General features: G+C 40.1%; 1 protein-coding gene across 11 annotated transcripts in view; it reads left to right on the plus strand.

Moving 5' to 3' along the window:
- The window catches only part of ALG5 (ALG5 dolichyl-phosphate beta-glucosyltransferase), a 50196-nt gene that overhangs the window by 11180 nt on the left and 25269 nt on the right, over positions 1-13747 (plus strand). For 4 of the 11 annotated variants that reach the window (XM_089303700.1, XM_089303702.1, XM_089303697.1 and 1 more), the window contains 3 exons: positions 60-152; positions 6274-6402; positions 12780-12893. In XM_089303700.1, the coding sequence (XP_089159826.1) occupies positions 60-152; positions 6274-6402; positions 12780-12893 (336 nt within the window). The remainder of the gene's footprint in view (positions 1-59; positions 153-6273; positions 6403-12779; positions 12894-13747) is intronic. The other 7 variants (XM_089303703.1, XM_089303704.1, XM_002720603.6 and 4 more) reach the window with 2 other exon arrangements.

Consider the following 13747-nt stretch of genomic DNA (forward strand, 5'->3'; position numbering starts at 1 on the left):
TTACATAACTCTCTTGGAATGCAAGTTGATTTTACTTTGATTTTTGTGTAACTTGACAGGTAGCTTTCAAATATTGCGAGAAATATGGAAGTGACAAAGTACGAGTGATAAAACTGGTGAAGAATCGTGGGAAAGGTGGAGCTGTAAGGATGGTAATTATATTTTCAACCTTTCTATCTAAAATGCAAAGGTATTTTGAATAACCTCTTTTCAGACTATAGACCATGCATGTTTACAACTGGCTAGTTGAACACCAGCATTTCAAGGTAGTGATGACGTCTTAATAATTTCATATATGTGTGTGTGTATATATATATTAAATCTAAACATGTCATATCTGTAACTTACTGGATGATTCACAAAAGTATACCTATGTTTATCTTAAAGTTTAAAATGTTATTACCTGCAACTATATGTGTTTTTTTTCCCCCAGAGAAACCTTTTATTTAAGGAAGACAACCTTCATGCATTTCATAAATACAACTTTAGGAATATAGTGATTTTTCCTACCTTATCCATACTCCCACCCCTCTTTACCTCCCTCTCCTATTCCCAGTCTTATTTTTCACTAAGATTTATTTTCAATTAACTTTATACACAGAAGATTAACTCTGTACTAAGTAAAGTGTTCAACAAATTGTATTAAAAAAAAAAAAAAAACTGTTCCTCAACAGCTGAGACAAGGACTGTTCAAAGTCATTGCTTCTCAAAGTTTCAGTTTCACTTTTACAGATTGCCTTTTATGTGCTCTCTTAGTTATCACAGGTCAGAGAGAACATACGGTATTCTCCCTTTGAGACTGCCTTATTTCACTAAGTATAATGTTTTCCAGTTTCATTCATTTTGCTGCAAGTAAACAGATTTCAGGTTTTTTGTTTTTGTTTTTTTTTTTAGTGCTGTGTAGTATTCTATGGTGTACATGTCCCATAATTTCTTTATCCAGTCTTTAATTGATGGGCATTTGGGTTGATTCCATGTCCTAGCTATTGTGAATTGAGCTACAATAAACATGGGGGTACGAAAGATAACTCTTTCGTATGTTGATTTCATTTCCCTTTGATAAATTCCCAGAAGTGGTATGGCTGGGTCATATTGTAGGCTATATTCAGATTTCTCAGGTATCTCCAGACTATCTTTTATAGTAGTTTTACCAGTTTACATTCCCACCAACAGAGGATTAGGGGTCCTTTTTTCCCACATCCTCACCAGCATTTGTTGTTTTTGGATTTCTTTATGAAAGCCATTCTAACAGGGATGAGGTGAAACCTTATTGTGGTTTTGATTTGCATTTCTTTGACGCTAGTGATCCTGAGCATTTTTTCAAGTGTCAGTTGGGCATTTGAATTTCCTCTTTTGAAAAATGCCTGTTTAAATCCTTTCCCCATTTCATAATTGGATTGTTTTGTTGTTGTTGAGTTTCTTGATCTCTTTATATTATTCTGGTTATTGATTCTTTATCAATTGCATAGTTTGCAAATAATTTTTCCCATTTTGTAGGTTGCCCCTTCACTTTTCTGAGTGTTTCTCCTTAGTTTGATGTAATCCCTTTTGTCAATTTTGGCTTTCATTGCCCGTGGCTCTGGAGTCTTTTCCAAGAACTCTTTGTCTATGCCAATGTTTTGCAGGATTCCCATAGTGTTTTCTAATAATTTGATGGTATCGGGTCATAGATTTAGGTCTTTACTCCATTTTGAGTAGATTTTTGTGTAAGTTGTGAGGTAGGGGTCTTGCTTCATACTTCTGCATGTGGAGATCCAGTTTTCCTAGCACCATTTGTTGAAGACACTGTCCTTGCATCAGGGATTAATTTTTAGCTCCTTTGTCAAAGAAAAGATGGTTGTAGATATATGAATTGATTTCTGGTGTTCATATTCTATTCCATTGGTCTATCCATCTGTTTTTGTACCATTACCAAGCTCTTTTCATTATAACTGCTCTGTTGTATGTCTTAAAATCTGGTGTTGTGATGCCTCCAGCTCTGTGTTTTTTTGTTTTTGTTTTTGTTTTTTTTTGTATTAAGATTGCTTTAGCTATTCAGTCTCCTGTTTTCCATATGAATTTCAGCATCATTTTTTCTTTTTTTTTATATATATTTACTTGACAGGTAGAGTTAGACAGAGAAAGGTCTTCTCTCTGTTGGTTCACTCCACAAATGGCTGCCACGGCCAGCACTGTGCCGATCCAAAGCCAGGAGCCAGGTGCTTCTTTCTGGTTTCCCATGCGGGTGCAGGGGCCCAAGCACTCGGACCATCCTCCACTCCTCCTCCAGAGTGGCCCTGGGCCACAGCAGAGAGCTGGACTGGAAAAGGAACAACCAAGACCAGAACCTGGCACCCACATGGGATGCCGGCACCACAGGCTGAGGATCAACCAAGTGAGCCATGGCACTGGCCCCACATTTTTTTCTATTTCTTTCTTTAATGTTTTGTAATTCTCATCATAGAGATCTTTGACATCCATGGTTAAATTTATTTGAAGGCATTTGATTTTTTTTTTGGTAGCTGTTTTGAATGGGATTGATCTTAGAAGTTCTTTCTCAGCCTTGGCATCACCTGTCTATATAAGCATGTTGATTTTTGAGTGTTGATTTTATATCCTGCTACTTTACCAAACTCTTCTGTAGGTCCCAGTAGTCTTAGAGGAGTCTTTTGGATCCCCTCTATATAGAATCATGTCATCTGTAAATAGGGATAGTTTGACTTCCTCCTTCCCAATTTATATCCCTTTGATTTCTTTTTCTTGCCTAATGGCTCTGGCTAAAACTTCCAGGACAATATTAATAGCAATAATGACAGTGGGCATCATTGCCTGGTTCCAGATCTCAGTGGGAATACTTCCACTTTTCCCCATTCAATAGGACGCTGGCTGTGGGTTTGTCATAAATTGCCTTGATTGTGTTGTGGAATGCCCCTTCTATACCCAATCTCCTTAGAGTTTTCATCATAAAAGTGTTGTATTTTATCAAATGCTATCTCTGCATCTATTGTCTACATGGTCTATGTTCTTCAGTTTTTTAATGTGATATATCAGAATGATTGATTTGCGAGTGTTGAACTATCCCTGCATACAAGGAATAAGTCCAACTTGGTCCAGGTGAATGATCTTTCCAATATGTTATTGGATTCAATTGAATAGCTTGAAAAGAATTGGAGTCCTGGGCTTTTCTTTGATGGTAGGGTCTTTATTACTGATTCAGTTTCCATCTGGGTAATGGATCTGTAGGTTTTCAGTATCTTCATGGCTCAATTTAGGTAGTTATATGTGTCTAAGAATCTATCCATTTCTCCTGAGTTTCCCAGTTTGTTGGCATACAGCTCTTTGTAGTAATTTCTGATGATTCTTTTTATTTCTGTGGTGTCTGTTGTTAAATTTCCTTTTTCATCTCTAATTTTATTAAATTGAATCTTCTCCCTCCTTTTTTTGGTTAGTTGGGCCAATGGTATGTCAATTTTGTTTATGTTTTCAAAAAACCAGTTCTTCATTTTGCTGATCTTTTGTATTGTTTTTTTGATTCAATTTTGTTTATTTCTTCTCTAATTTTAATCATTTCTTTTCTTCTACTAGTTTTGGGTTTGGTATGCTGTTTTTTTTTTTTTTTTTTAAGATCCTTAAGATGCATTGATAGCTCATTTGTTTGATGCCTTTCCAGTTTCTTGATGTAGGCAGCAATTTCTATAAACTTTCCTTTTAACACTGTTTTTTGCTGTATCTCATAAGTTTTGATATGTTGTGTTCTCATCTTCATTTGCTTCCAGAAATTTTTTGACTTCTCTTTTGATTTCTTCACTAACCCATATTGTTCAGTCTCCATGTGTTTGTATATGTTCTAGAGATTCCTGAGCTGTTGATTACCAGCTTCATTCCATTGTGGTTAGAGAAGATGCATGGTATGATTTCAGTTTTTTTGAATTTGCTGAGACTTGCTTTATGGCCTAGCATGTGGTCAATCCTAGAGAAAGTTCCATGCACTGGTGAGAAGAATGTATATTTTGTAGCTGTAGGATGGAAAGTTCTTTAGATATCTGTTAGGTCCATTTGGTCTATAGTGTTGATTAACTATGTTGTTTCCTTGCTGATTTTCTGTCTGGTTGATTAGTCCATTGCTGAAAGTAGGGTATTAAAGTCCCCCATTACTATTGGATTTGAGTCTGTGTCTCCCTTTAGGTCCCTTAACATTTCTTTTAAATAGCCAGGTTCCCTGTAATTAGGTGCATATATGTTTATGGTAGCCACATCTTCCTGTTCAATTGATCCTTTAATCATTAGATAGTGCCCTTCTTCATCTCTTTTAACAGTTTTTGTGTTAAAGTCTATATTGTCTGATATTGTCTGATATCTTTTTTGATTTCTGTTAGCATGGAATATCTTTTCCATCCTTACACTTTTAGTTTACATGCATCTTTGTTGGTGAGATGTGTTTCTTGTAGGCAGAAAATAGATGGATTTTGTTTTTAATCCATTCAGCCAATCTGTGTCTTTTAACTGGAGAGTTGAGGCTTTTTACAGTCAAGGTGACTTGAGAAGTAATGACTTTGCCCTGCCATTTTTCCATAAATATTCCTTTTTTCACTTGGGTTTTTCTTTGTACTTTTACTAGGAGATTTTCTGCCTTCACCTCCTTTCATATTGATGACCATGTTTCTGTATTTCTGTGTACAGCACATCCTTAAGCATCTTTTGCAAGGCTGGGCAGGCAGTGACAAATTCTATCAATTTCTGTTTGTTATTGAAGGTCTTTATATCACTTTCATTCGTTAATGAGAGCTTTGCAGTATTCTGGGTTTGACAGTTTTTTTCTCTTAAGACTTGGAATATATCTCTCCATTCTCTCCTAGCCTGTAGGGTTTCCGATTAGAAGTCCACTGTGAGTCCAATTGGAGATCCTCTGAAAGAAATCTGGTGTTTCTCTCATGCATATTTTAGAATCTTTTCTTTTCCTTTTGTTTTATTGTGTAGAGTTTGACTTCAGTGTGTCATGTCTATTACGAGTTCTATGTGCTTCTTGTATTTAGATATCCCTTTCTCCACATTAAGAAAGTTTTCTGTTATTATTTCACTAAAAAGGCCTTCTAATCCTTTTTCTCCTTCCACACCTTCAAGAACTCCTAGGACCTATATGTTGAGTAGTTTGATAGTATCCTGTAGATCTCAGTGTTTTTTAGTTCTAATTTGATCTTGTTTCTGGTCTGACTATATAATTTCCTGTGATTTGTCTTCTAAGTGGGATATTGTTTCTTCTGCTTCACTGATTTTGTTATTAAGGCTTTCCGTTGCATTTTTTATTTGTTCTATTCTTCATTTCCAAGTTTATTTTGATTTCCCTTTAAGATCTCAATTTTGTGGGAGAAAGGTTCTTTCATGTCACATATGGATTTCACTAGTTCGTGGATTTGCTTCTGATTACTTCTGAGTAATCCTATGATCAATTTTTTTAATTCCATTTCTGGCATTTCTTAAATTTCTTCATTTTCACATTATAGTATTAAAGTGTTATTCTTTTGGGGGTGTCATGTTGTCTCCTTTATTCTTGTTTCTTGAATTGGTGTGTTTATTATTCGGCATGTGTGGAGATACTTGTTGGTTTCTTCTTTGTTTTTCCCCTGTTTTGGCTTTAATCCTCTATGCATTAGTGGACTGTCCACTTTTTCAGTGAATAGCCTGAGGTATGTGGTGGGTGTGGTGAGGGAACTCTGTTCAGTGCTCCAGGGTGAAAGGAGTATCCCAGGTGACACCCAGAATGGGTATGGTAAATCTCAGTCTCTCTCTCTCTCAGCTCTGTTAATGTAGTCTGAGCTCGCCTCCTCTCCTCAAAGGAGACCAGTGCCTGGGCGCTAGCCCCAGTGGGTATAATATTCATCTGCACTACAAAAGAACAGCACAAAGGATCTGTGCAGTCTTCAGTGTAAGCAAGCATAGATTCCATAGCAGTGGCCCTCACCAGGGAATCAGGGAGCCCTGAGCATGTGGGAGCCTGCGACAGTGACTGCCCGAAGTCCCAGCCATACTCTGAGCCCGCCAGTGCAGCCACAGTGTTCTCACAGTCCCAGCACAGAAGCTTCTCACAGTCATAAGCACCCAGCTCCCGTCACTTCTCCCTGCCAAACACAGATGTCTCCTCTCAGCTGGTTGCTGGGCACATGGACACGAGCTGATGTAGCTGTTATATATGTCCAAAATGGTGCTTGTCCTCTTCAGCTTGTTACAGGTCGTGCATTGTAGGGTGGCTGAGGAGAGAAAAACAAGCCCCCCCACCCCAATTTTTTTCTCCTCTAGTTTTCCAGGAATACTGTTCCCCACAGGGCTCCAAGCCAGATTCCTACCGGGCTCTTGCTGGTGGCTTGGACTGCTGCAGACTGGTCTCACCTCACTCAAGAGCTGGTGCTGAGGTCCTCAGCTCCTCCTGTATGTGTTTTTGATTGTCACTAGATAATGTGACTTCAGTTTACAAAATGCTTTTGTGTATTCAGTTTTACTTATCTGATTGCATGAACTAAGATGAACCTGACATGGATCTATCCTGATGAAATGTACCAAGCCATAGGAAAGATAAGCATTTGAATAACTAAAAAATTAGGTGATTATACCTAAAGAGTGGGGTACAGATGAAGTGCTAAGATATTCCAAGACAAAAGTGTTTATTAAGATGTGTCAGGCCGGCGCCGTGGCTCACTAGGCTAATCCTCCGCCTAGCGGCGCCGGCACACCAGGTTCTAGTCCCGGTTGGGGCGCCGGATTCTGTCCCGGTTGCCCCTCTTCCAGGCCAGCTCTCTGCTGTGGCCAGGGAGTGCAGTGGAGGATGGCCCAGGTGCTTGGGCCCTGTACCCCATGGGAGACCAGGAAAAGCACCTGGCTCCTGGCTCCTGCCATCGGATCAGCGCAGTGCGCCGGCCGCAGCGCGCGGCCGCGGCGGCCATTGGAGGGTGAACCAACGGCAAAGGAAGACCTTTCTCTCTGTCTCTCTCTCTCACTGTCCACTCTGCCTGTCAAAAAAAAAAAAAAAAAAAAAAAGATGTGTCAGGTAGTAATCAAGAGATGCTCAAAGACCAAAAATTAACATATGTAAATGAAAACAAAAAGTAATGCTTTTGAGGGGTTGGTGTTGTGACACAGTGGGTTAAGCCACTGGCTGCAATTGCCAGCATCCCATATCGGAGTGCTGGTTCAGGTGCTGGCTGCTCCACTTCTAATCTAGCTCCCTGCTAATAACATGGATGCCTCTGCCATCCACATGGGAGACCCAGGTTGAGTTCTAGACTCCTGGCTTTGGCCTGCCCCAGACATTGTAGCCTTATGGGGAGTGAGCCAGCAGGTCAAAGGTCTCTCTCGCTTTGTCTCTCCCTCTCTCCCTGTCACTTTTTTTTTTTTTCAAATAAATAAGATAAATCTTTTTTAAAAATGCTTTTTTAAAGTACTTATTTGAAAGACAAGGAGAATGACAGATCTTCTGTCTGCTGGTGTACTCCTCCAAATTGTTGCTACAGCCAGATCTCAACCATTCCAAGCCAAGAGCTCAGAACTCTATCCTGACCTCCCATTTGGGTTGTAGGGGCACTTGAGCAATCTTCTCCTACCATCTTAGATGCAGTAGCAGGAAGCTGGATTGGAAGCAAAGCAGCTAGGACTTGAAATAGCACTAGCATAAGGTATGCCAGCATTGTATACTACACCAGAGTGCTTGCCTCCAAAATTATGCTTTAAATGACTTAGAAATTTGTTTAATTTTGATGAAAAGAAGTCAAGTTGGGCAGTCCAGGGATTATGCAACAATTTGGTTATGTCATCAGAAACCCAGGCTCCAACTTTTCAGTCCTTCTTCCTCATCCATACAGAGTAACTCCTGGAGGACTAGCCGTTGTATCCCATTCCACACAGGAAAGAGAATGACAGGGATTTTGGTCCTTTCAAGGATATTTCTCTAAAATTCCACCTGTTAACTTCTGCTTATATCTCATGAGCCAGAGGATATCACAGAGCTAGCCAGATTTCCAAGGAAGACTTGAGAACATTTTCTTTCCCAACCCAAACAGGGTTCCATTCATAAAGAAAAAGGAATGGTTCTTGGGTAGATAACTGGCAGTCTCAGTCACATGAGGAAAAGGGCAGACTTGACAAATGAGTTGGCATTGAAGCCAGGCCTCAAGCAATGGTAAACACTGGCTTCCACTTACTGATTGCCTGTTTTCACCTGGAGAGTAGATTGATTAATCATGTCATCCTACTTAGTGTTAGGTCTGATCATTTTCATTTTACAGATGAGGAAGATGAGACTGATAGGCAAAGTCACTTACCCAAGCTCGTGTACATAATGTACAGAGTCAGAATTTGTATTAGGTTAGTTTAACTCTGAAATCCATGCTCTTAATATTTAATCCCCCTGATAACTGTAGAAGATTTGAGATGAGCAAACCAGTCAGCAAAGCCCCAAAGACAGGAGTAGGAACTCTTCAGATATTTATTAGAACAAATGACTTCACTCTGACTGGATCACAGTATATGTGAAAGAGAGAGGAAAAAAAAATAGGATTGATGAAATTTCCTGGTGGGCTTTAATTCTAACATTTTTTTTTTAATTTGGCCAACATTTCCCTTTATTAAAGATACCAAAATGAAAATACCCATACTATGTCTTAGCTCAGTGAGGAAACAGACAAATGTTGTAAATGATAGAGGAGAATTATATGCCACATGTCAGCATCACTTTTTGTCTGGTAGGAACAGCAAAGACTTGCCAGAAAAGGTAAATTCTAATTGGAGTCTTCAGACAGGATTAGACATTATCTACATGAAAGTTGGTGGAGGATAGGGTACTTATCAGAGAAAGAATATGACCAAAGTCCCAGCAGTATCAAAGAACATGCCACAACAAAGGACCCACCAGTGGTACACATGATGACTGAAGGTTAAACCCAGAGGGATTGGGTTTCCAAGATGGCTGAATAGGGAAAAGATATGCTTATTTTGGCCAGGGGAAGATAAAAGAGCAAATGCAGAGGAAGTTCATTCCCAGGGGAGAGTTAGAGAGAAGTTTGAAAACAAACAAAGACATAAAAGATCAGTGAATTGAAGTCTGATATTTTGGAAAAAATAAGCAAAATTGATACACCATTGGTCTAACTACAAAAGAAAGAAGACCCAAATTAGTAAAATTAGAGATGAAAAAGGAGATATAACAGTGGATACCACAAAAGTAAAAAAAATCATCAGGAATTACTACAAACAGCTATCTATATATCAACAAATTGGAAAATCTAGAAGAAATGGATAGGGGCCGGTGTCATGGCGTAGTGAGTAAAGCCACCGCCTGCAGTGCTGGCATCCCATATGGGCAGCCATTCAAGTCCCGCTGCTCCACTTCCAATCCAGCTCTCTCTGCTATGGCTTAGGAAAGCTGTAGAAGATGACCCAAGTTCTTGGGTCCCTGCACCCATGTGGGAGATCCAGAGGAAGCTCCTGCCTTTGGATTGGCGCAGCTCCAGCTGTTGTGGCCATTTGGGGAGTGAACCAGCAGATGGAAGACCTCCCTCCCTCTCTCTCTCTCTCTCTCTCTCTCTCTCTCTCTCTGCCGCCCCTCTCTCTGTGTAATTCTGACTTTCAAATAAATAAATCTTAAAAAAAAGAAATGGATAGATTTCTGGACACATGCGGTCTACCAAAATGGAGTCATGAAGACATGGAAAACGTAAATAGACCAATAACCAAGACAGAGATTGAATCTGTAATAAAGAGCCTCCCATCAAAGAAAAGCCCAGGACCAGATAGCTTCACTGCTAAATCCTACCAGAGTAGGACTAATTCCAGGCTGGCACCATGCCTCACTAGGCTAATCCTCCGCCTGCAGCGCTAGCACCCCAGGTTCTAGTCCCAGTAAGTTGGGGTGCCGGATTCTGTCCCAGTTGCTCCTCTTCTAGTCCAGCTCTGTGCTGTGGCCAGGAAAGGCAGTAGGGGATGGCCCAAATGCTTAGGCCCTGCATCGCATGGGAGACCAGGAGGAAACATCTCGCTCCTGGCTTTGGATCGGTGCAGCGTGCTGGCCATAGCGGCCATTTAGGGGGTGAACCAGCAGAAGGAAGACCTTTGTCTCTCTCTCACTAACTCTGCCTGTCAAAAAAAAAACTAATTCTTCTTCAAACTATTCAAAACAATTGAAAGGGAGGGGAATCCTCTCAGACTCCTTCTATGAGGCCAGTATCACCTTAATTCCAAAACCAATAAAGGATACAATAGGCCAGTATCCCCAATGAAAATAGATGCAAAACTCCACAATAAAATACTGGATAATCAAATCTATATGCATATTAGAAAGATCACTCACCTGGACCAAGTAGCATTTTATCCCTAATATTCTGGGGTGAGTCAACATATGCAAATCAATATGTGTGATACATCACATTAATGAACCAAAGAATAAAAACTGTATGATTATCTCAATATATGCAGAGAAAGTATTTTATAAAATACAGCATCCTTTCATGATAAAAACTTTAAACTGAGTATAGAAGGAACACAACCTCAACACAGTCAAGGCAATCTTTGACCGACACACAGCCAGCATCATATTGAATAGGGAAAAGTTGGAGGCATTTCCACTAAGATCCAGAACCAAACAAAGATGCTCACTTTCACCATTGCTATTCAGTATAGTTCTGGGGGTTTTAGCCAGAGCCATTAGACAACAAAAAAGTGAAAAGGATACAAATTGTAAAGGAGATTATCCCTGTTTACAGATGACATGATTCTATTTTAGAAGAACCAAAAGACTCCACTAAGACTATTGGAACTCAGAGTTTGGTACAGTTGCAGGATAACAAATTAACACAGAAAAATCAATAACCTTTGTATACACAAATAATGAGGTATCTGTACTCCCATATTTATTGCAACTCAATTCGCAACAGCTAAGATATGTAATCAACCCAGATGTCTTATCAACTGAAGACCATATAAAGAAAATGGAGGTTTCCCATTGATAAGCCCACATCCCATATCGAAGTGCTTGTTGGAGTCTTGGCTACTCTACTTCAATCCAGCTCCCTGCTAATATGCACTCTGAGGGAACAGCAGGTGATACCTCAAGTAGTTGAATCTCTGCTAACCACTTAGGAGACCCTGATAATGCTGTCTTTGGCCTGGCCCAGGCCTGGCTGCCATGGGTATTTGGAGAGTGAACCAGGGATATTTCTCTCCCATCTATTTCTCAGTCTTGCTGCCTTTCAAATGAATATAAGTAAAAATTAAAATACTGAGGTAGACATTGGGCACAGCAGTTAAGATGCCTCTTAGGACCCCCACATCTTATATTGGTATGCTTGGGATAAATCCTGGCTCCACTCTTGCTTCCTGCTAATGTGCATCCTAGGAGGCTTCAGGTAATGGTTCTAGTAGTTGGATCCCTGACACCATTGTAGGAAACCCAGATTGAGTTCCAGGCTTTTGGCTTCAGCCTAGTCCAGCCCTGCTACAGGCAGTTGGAAAAGACACCAGTTAATGGAAGATCGGTCTGTCTGTCTCTGTGTTTCCACGTTTCTGTCTCTTCCTTTCAAATAAATGAAAATAAATGTTTAAAAGGTAAAATGCTTTAGGTTCCATAATAAAGAATACTAGGGGCCAGCATTTGACCCACAGGTTAAGCACTCATTAGGATAGCTAGATCCCATATCAGAGTGCATGGATGAAATTCCCAGCTCCATCTCCTGATTCCAGCTTCTTGGTAATGCAGAACCTGGGAGACAGAGGTGGTGGCTCATGTAGCTGGGTTCCATGTAGCATGGGAGACCTGAATTGAGTCCTAGTTCCTGGCTTCATGCCCAGCCCAGCCCTGACCTAGTCCTAACCATTGTGGACATTTGAGGGAGTAAACCAGCAGGTAGTCAAACTCTCTCCTTTTTTTTTTTTTTTTTTTTTTTTTGACAGGCAGTTAGCGAGAGAGAGGGACAAAGAAAGGTCTTCCTTCTGTTGGTTCACCCCCTAAATGGCCACTACGGCTGGCACAGTGCGCCATTCCGAAGCCAGGAGCCAGGTGCCTCCTCCTGGTCTCCCATGTAGGTGCAGGGCCCAAGGATTTGGGCCATCCTCCACTGCCTTCCGGGCCACAGCACAGAGCTGGACTAGAAGAGGAGCAACTGGGACAGAACCAGCGCCCCAACCAGGTCTAGAACCCAGGGTGCTGGTGCTGCAGGCGGAGGATTAGCCTAGTGAGCCGCAGCGCCGGCCCAAACTCTCTCCTTTCTCTCTTTCCCATTTTGTCTCTCCCACTCCCTCTCTCAATCCCTCCCTCCCTTTTTCCCTGTGCATCTTAAGTAACAAAAACAATTTTCAAAAAGAATACTAAGGATCTGTAATATCTATAATCTTACAGTGCATTTTACAATAAATCTGTATATTAGATTTGTTCAGTTTGTCCATAAATATGGTTTTTATGTGCTTCTCTGATCTTTTTGGCACCGTGACACAAATGTCATATATGCATAATGTACGTAATGACTATTACACTTCTTTATTCTTAGTCATGCAGAATATTTTTCCTTAGTTTTCTCTATTTTACTATGTTATTTTCCAAGGTATTAATAGTATGACATCACAATTTTTCAAAATAATGAATAGGCAATAGATATATTTGGGAATGTCTTTTCAGGGGTACCAGTGAATTTTAGCCTCCTTCTCATTCTATACGTAATATTTTATGCTTAGTTGTTTTAAATAAAACGGAACAGACTGAAATGTTACTGACATTATCCTTAATTTTAAGCAACTTTCTTTTTACTTGAAACTTTTAAATACAGGGTGTATTCAGTTCTCGAGGGAAAAAGATCCTTATGGCGGATGCTGATGGTGCCACAAAGTTTCCAGATGTAGAAAAATTAGAAAAGGGACTAAATGATCTACAGCCTTGGCCTGTGAGTATAACAATAGAATTCAATGTTTTGACAAAAATATGTGCACTCTAAAGGAACACTAGAAGAGAATTTGCGTATAAGTTTAAAAGTCAGGGGTTTTTCTTATAGACAGCAGATAATGAATGGCTTATTTGTAATACAGTCCTGCAACACACATGGGAGACCCAGCTTGAGTTCCAGGCTCCCGGCTTCAGCCTGGCGCAGGCCTGGCTGTTGCAGGCATTTGGAGAGTGAACCAACAGAGGGAAAGTATTTCTATCTCCTCTCCTCTCCTCTCTTCTCATTCTTCTCTCTCTGCCTTTCAAATAAAATGAAGGTAAATTAATAAAAATTTAAAACTAGAGTTTTTGATGTGAAATTCCCACATAGGTATTTTAGTCCTGTAGAAGATCTAATCATAGTGTTAGAAATATTCACTTAATATCTGAGATTGACTTATTTTAATATTCTGATGATGTCTCTCTTGATTTCTAATTGCTTCTACCAATTGAGAATTATACATGTTTTAATGAGGCTTTTATTTAAAAATATAACCCAGCTTTACATTTAAAAGCATAGCCATGCAAGTAAAGATGTAAAATGAAACTGAAAATGTTTTTTTGGTGAAACAAAAATAATCTAATCTCAGGGCCAATGTCGTGGCATAGCAAGTAAAGCTGCTACCTACAATGCCAGAATCCCATATTGGTGCCTCATGTCTCAGCTGCTCCATTTCTGGCCCAACTCCCTGCTAAAGGCCTGGGGAAAGCAGTGCAAGATGGTCCAGGTGTTTGGGCCCCATCACCTACATGGGAGACCTGGATGAAACTCTTTGCTCCTGGCTTTGGCCAGCCCAGCGCTGGTCATAGAAGCCT

The sequence above is a fragment of the Oryctolagus cuniculus genome, chromosome 9 (assembly GCF_051225735.1).
Source record: "Oryctolagus cuniculus isolate XC-2025 breed Fujian yellow rabbit chromosome 9, ASM5122573v1, whole genome shotgun sequence".
NCBI lineage: Eukaryota > Metazoa > Chordata > Mammalia > Lagomorpha > Leporidae > Oryctolagus > Oryctolagus cuniculus.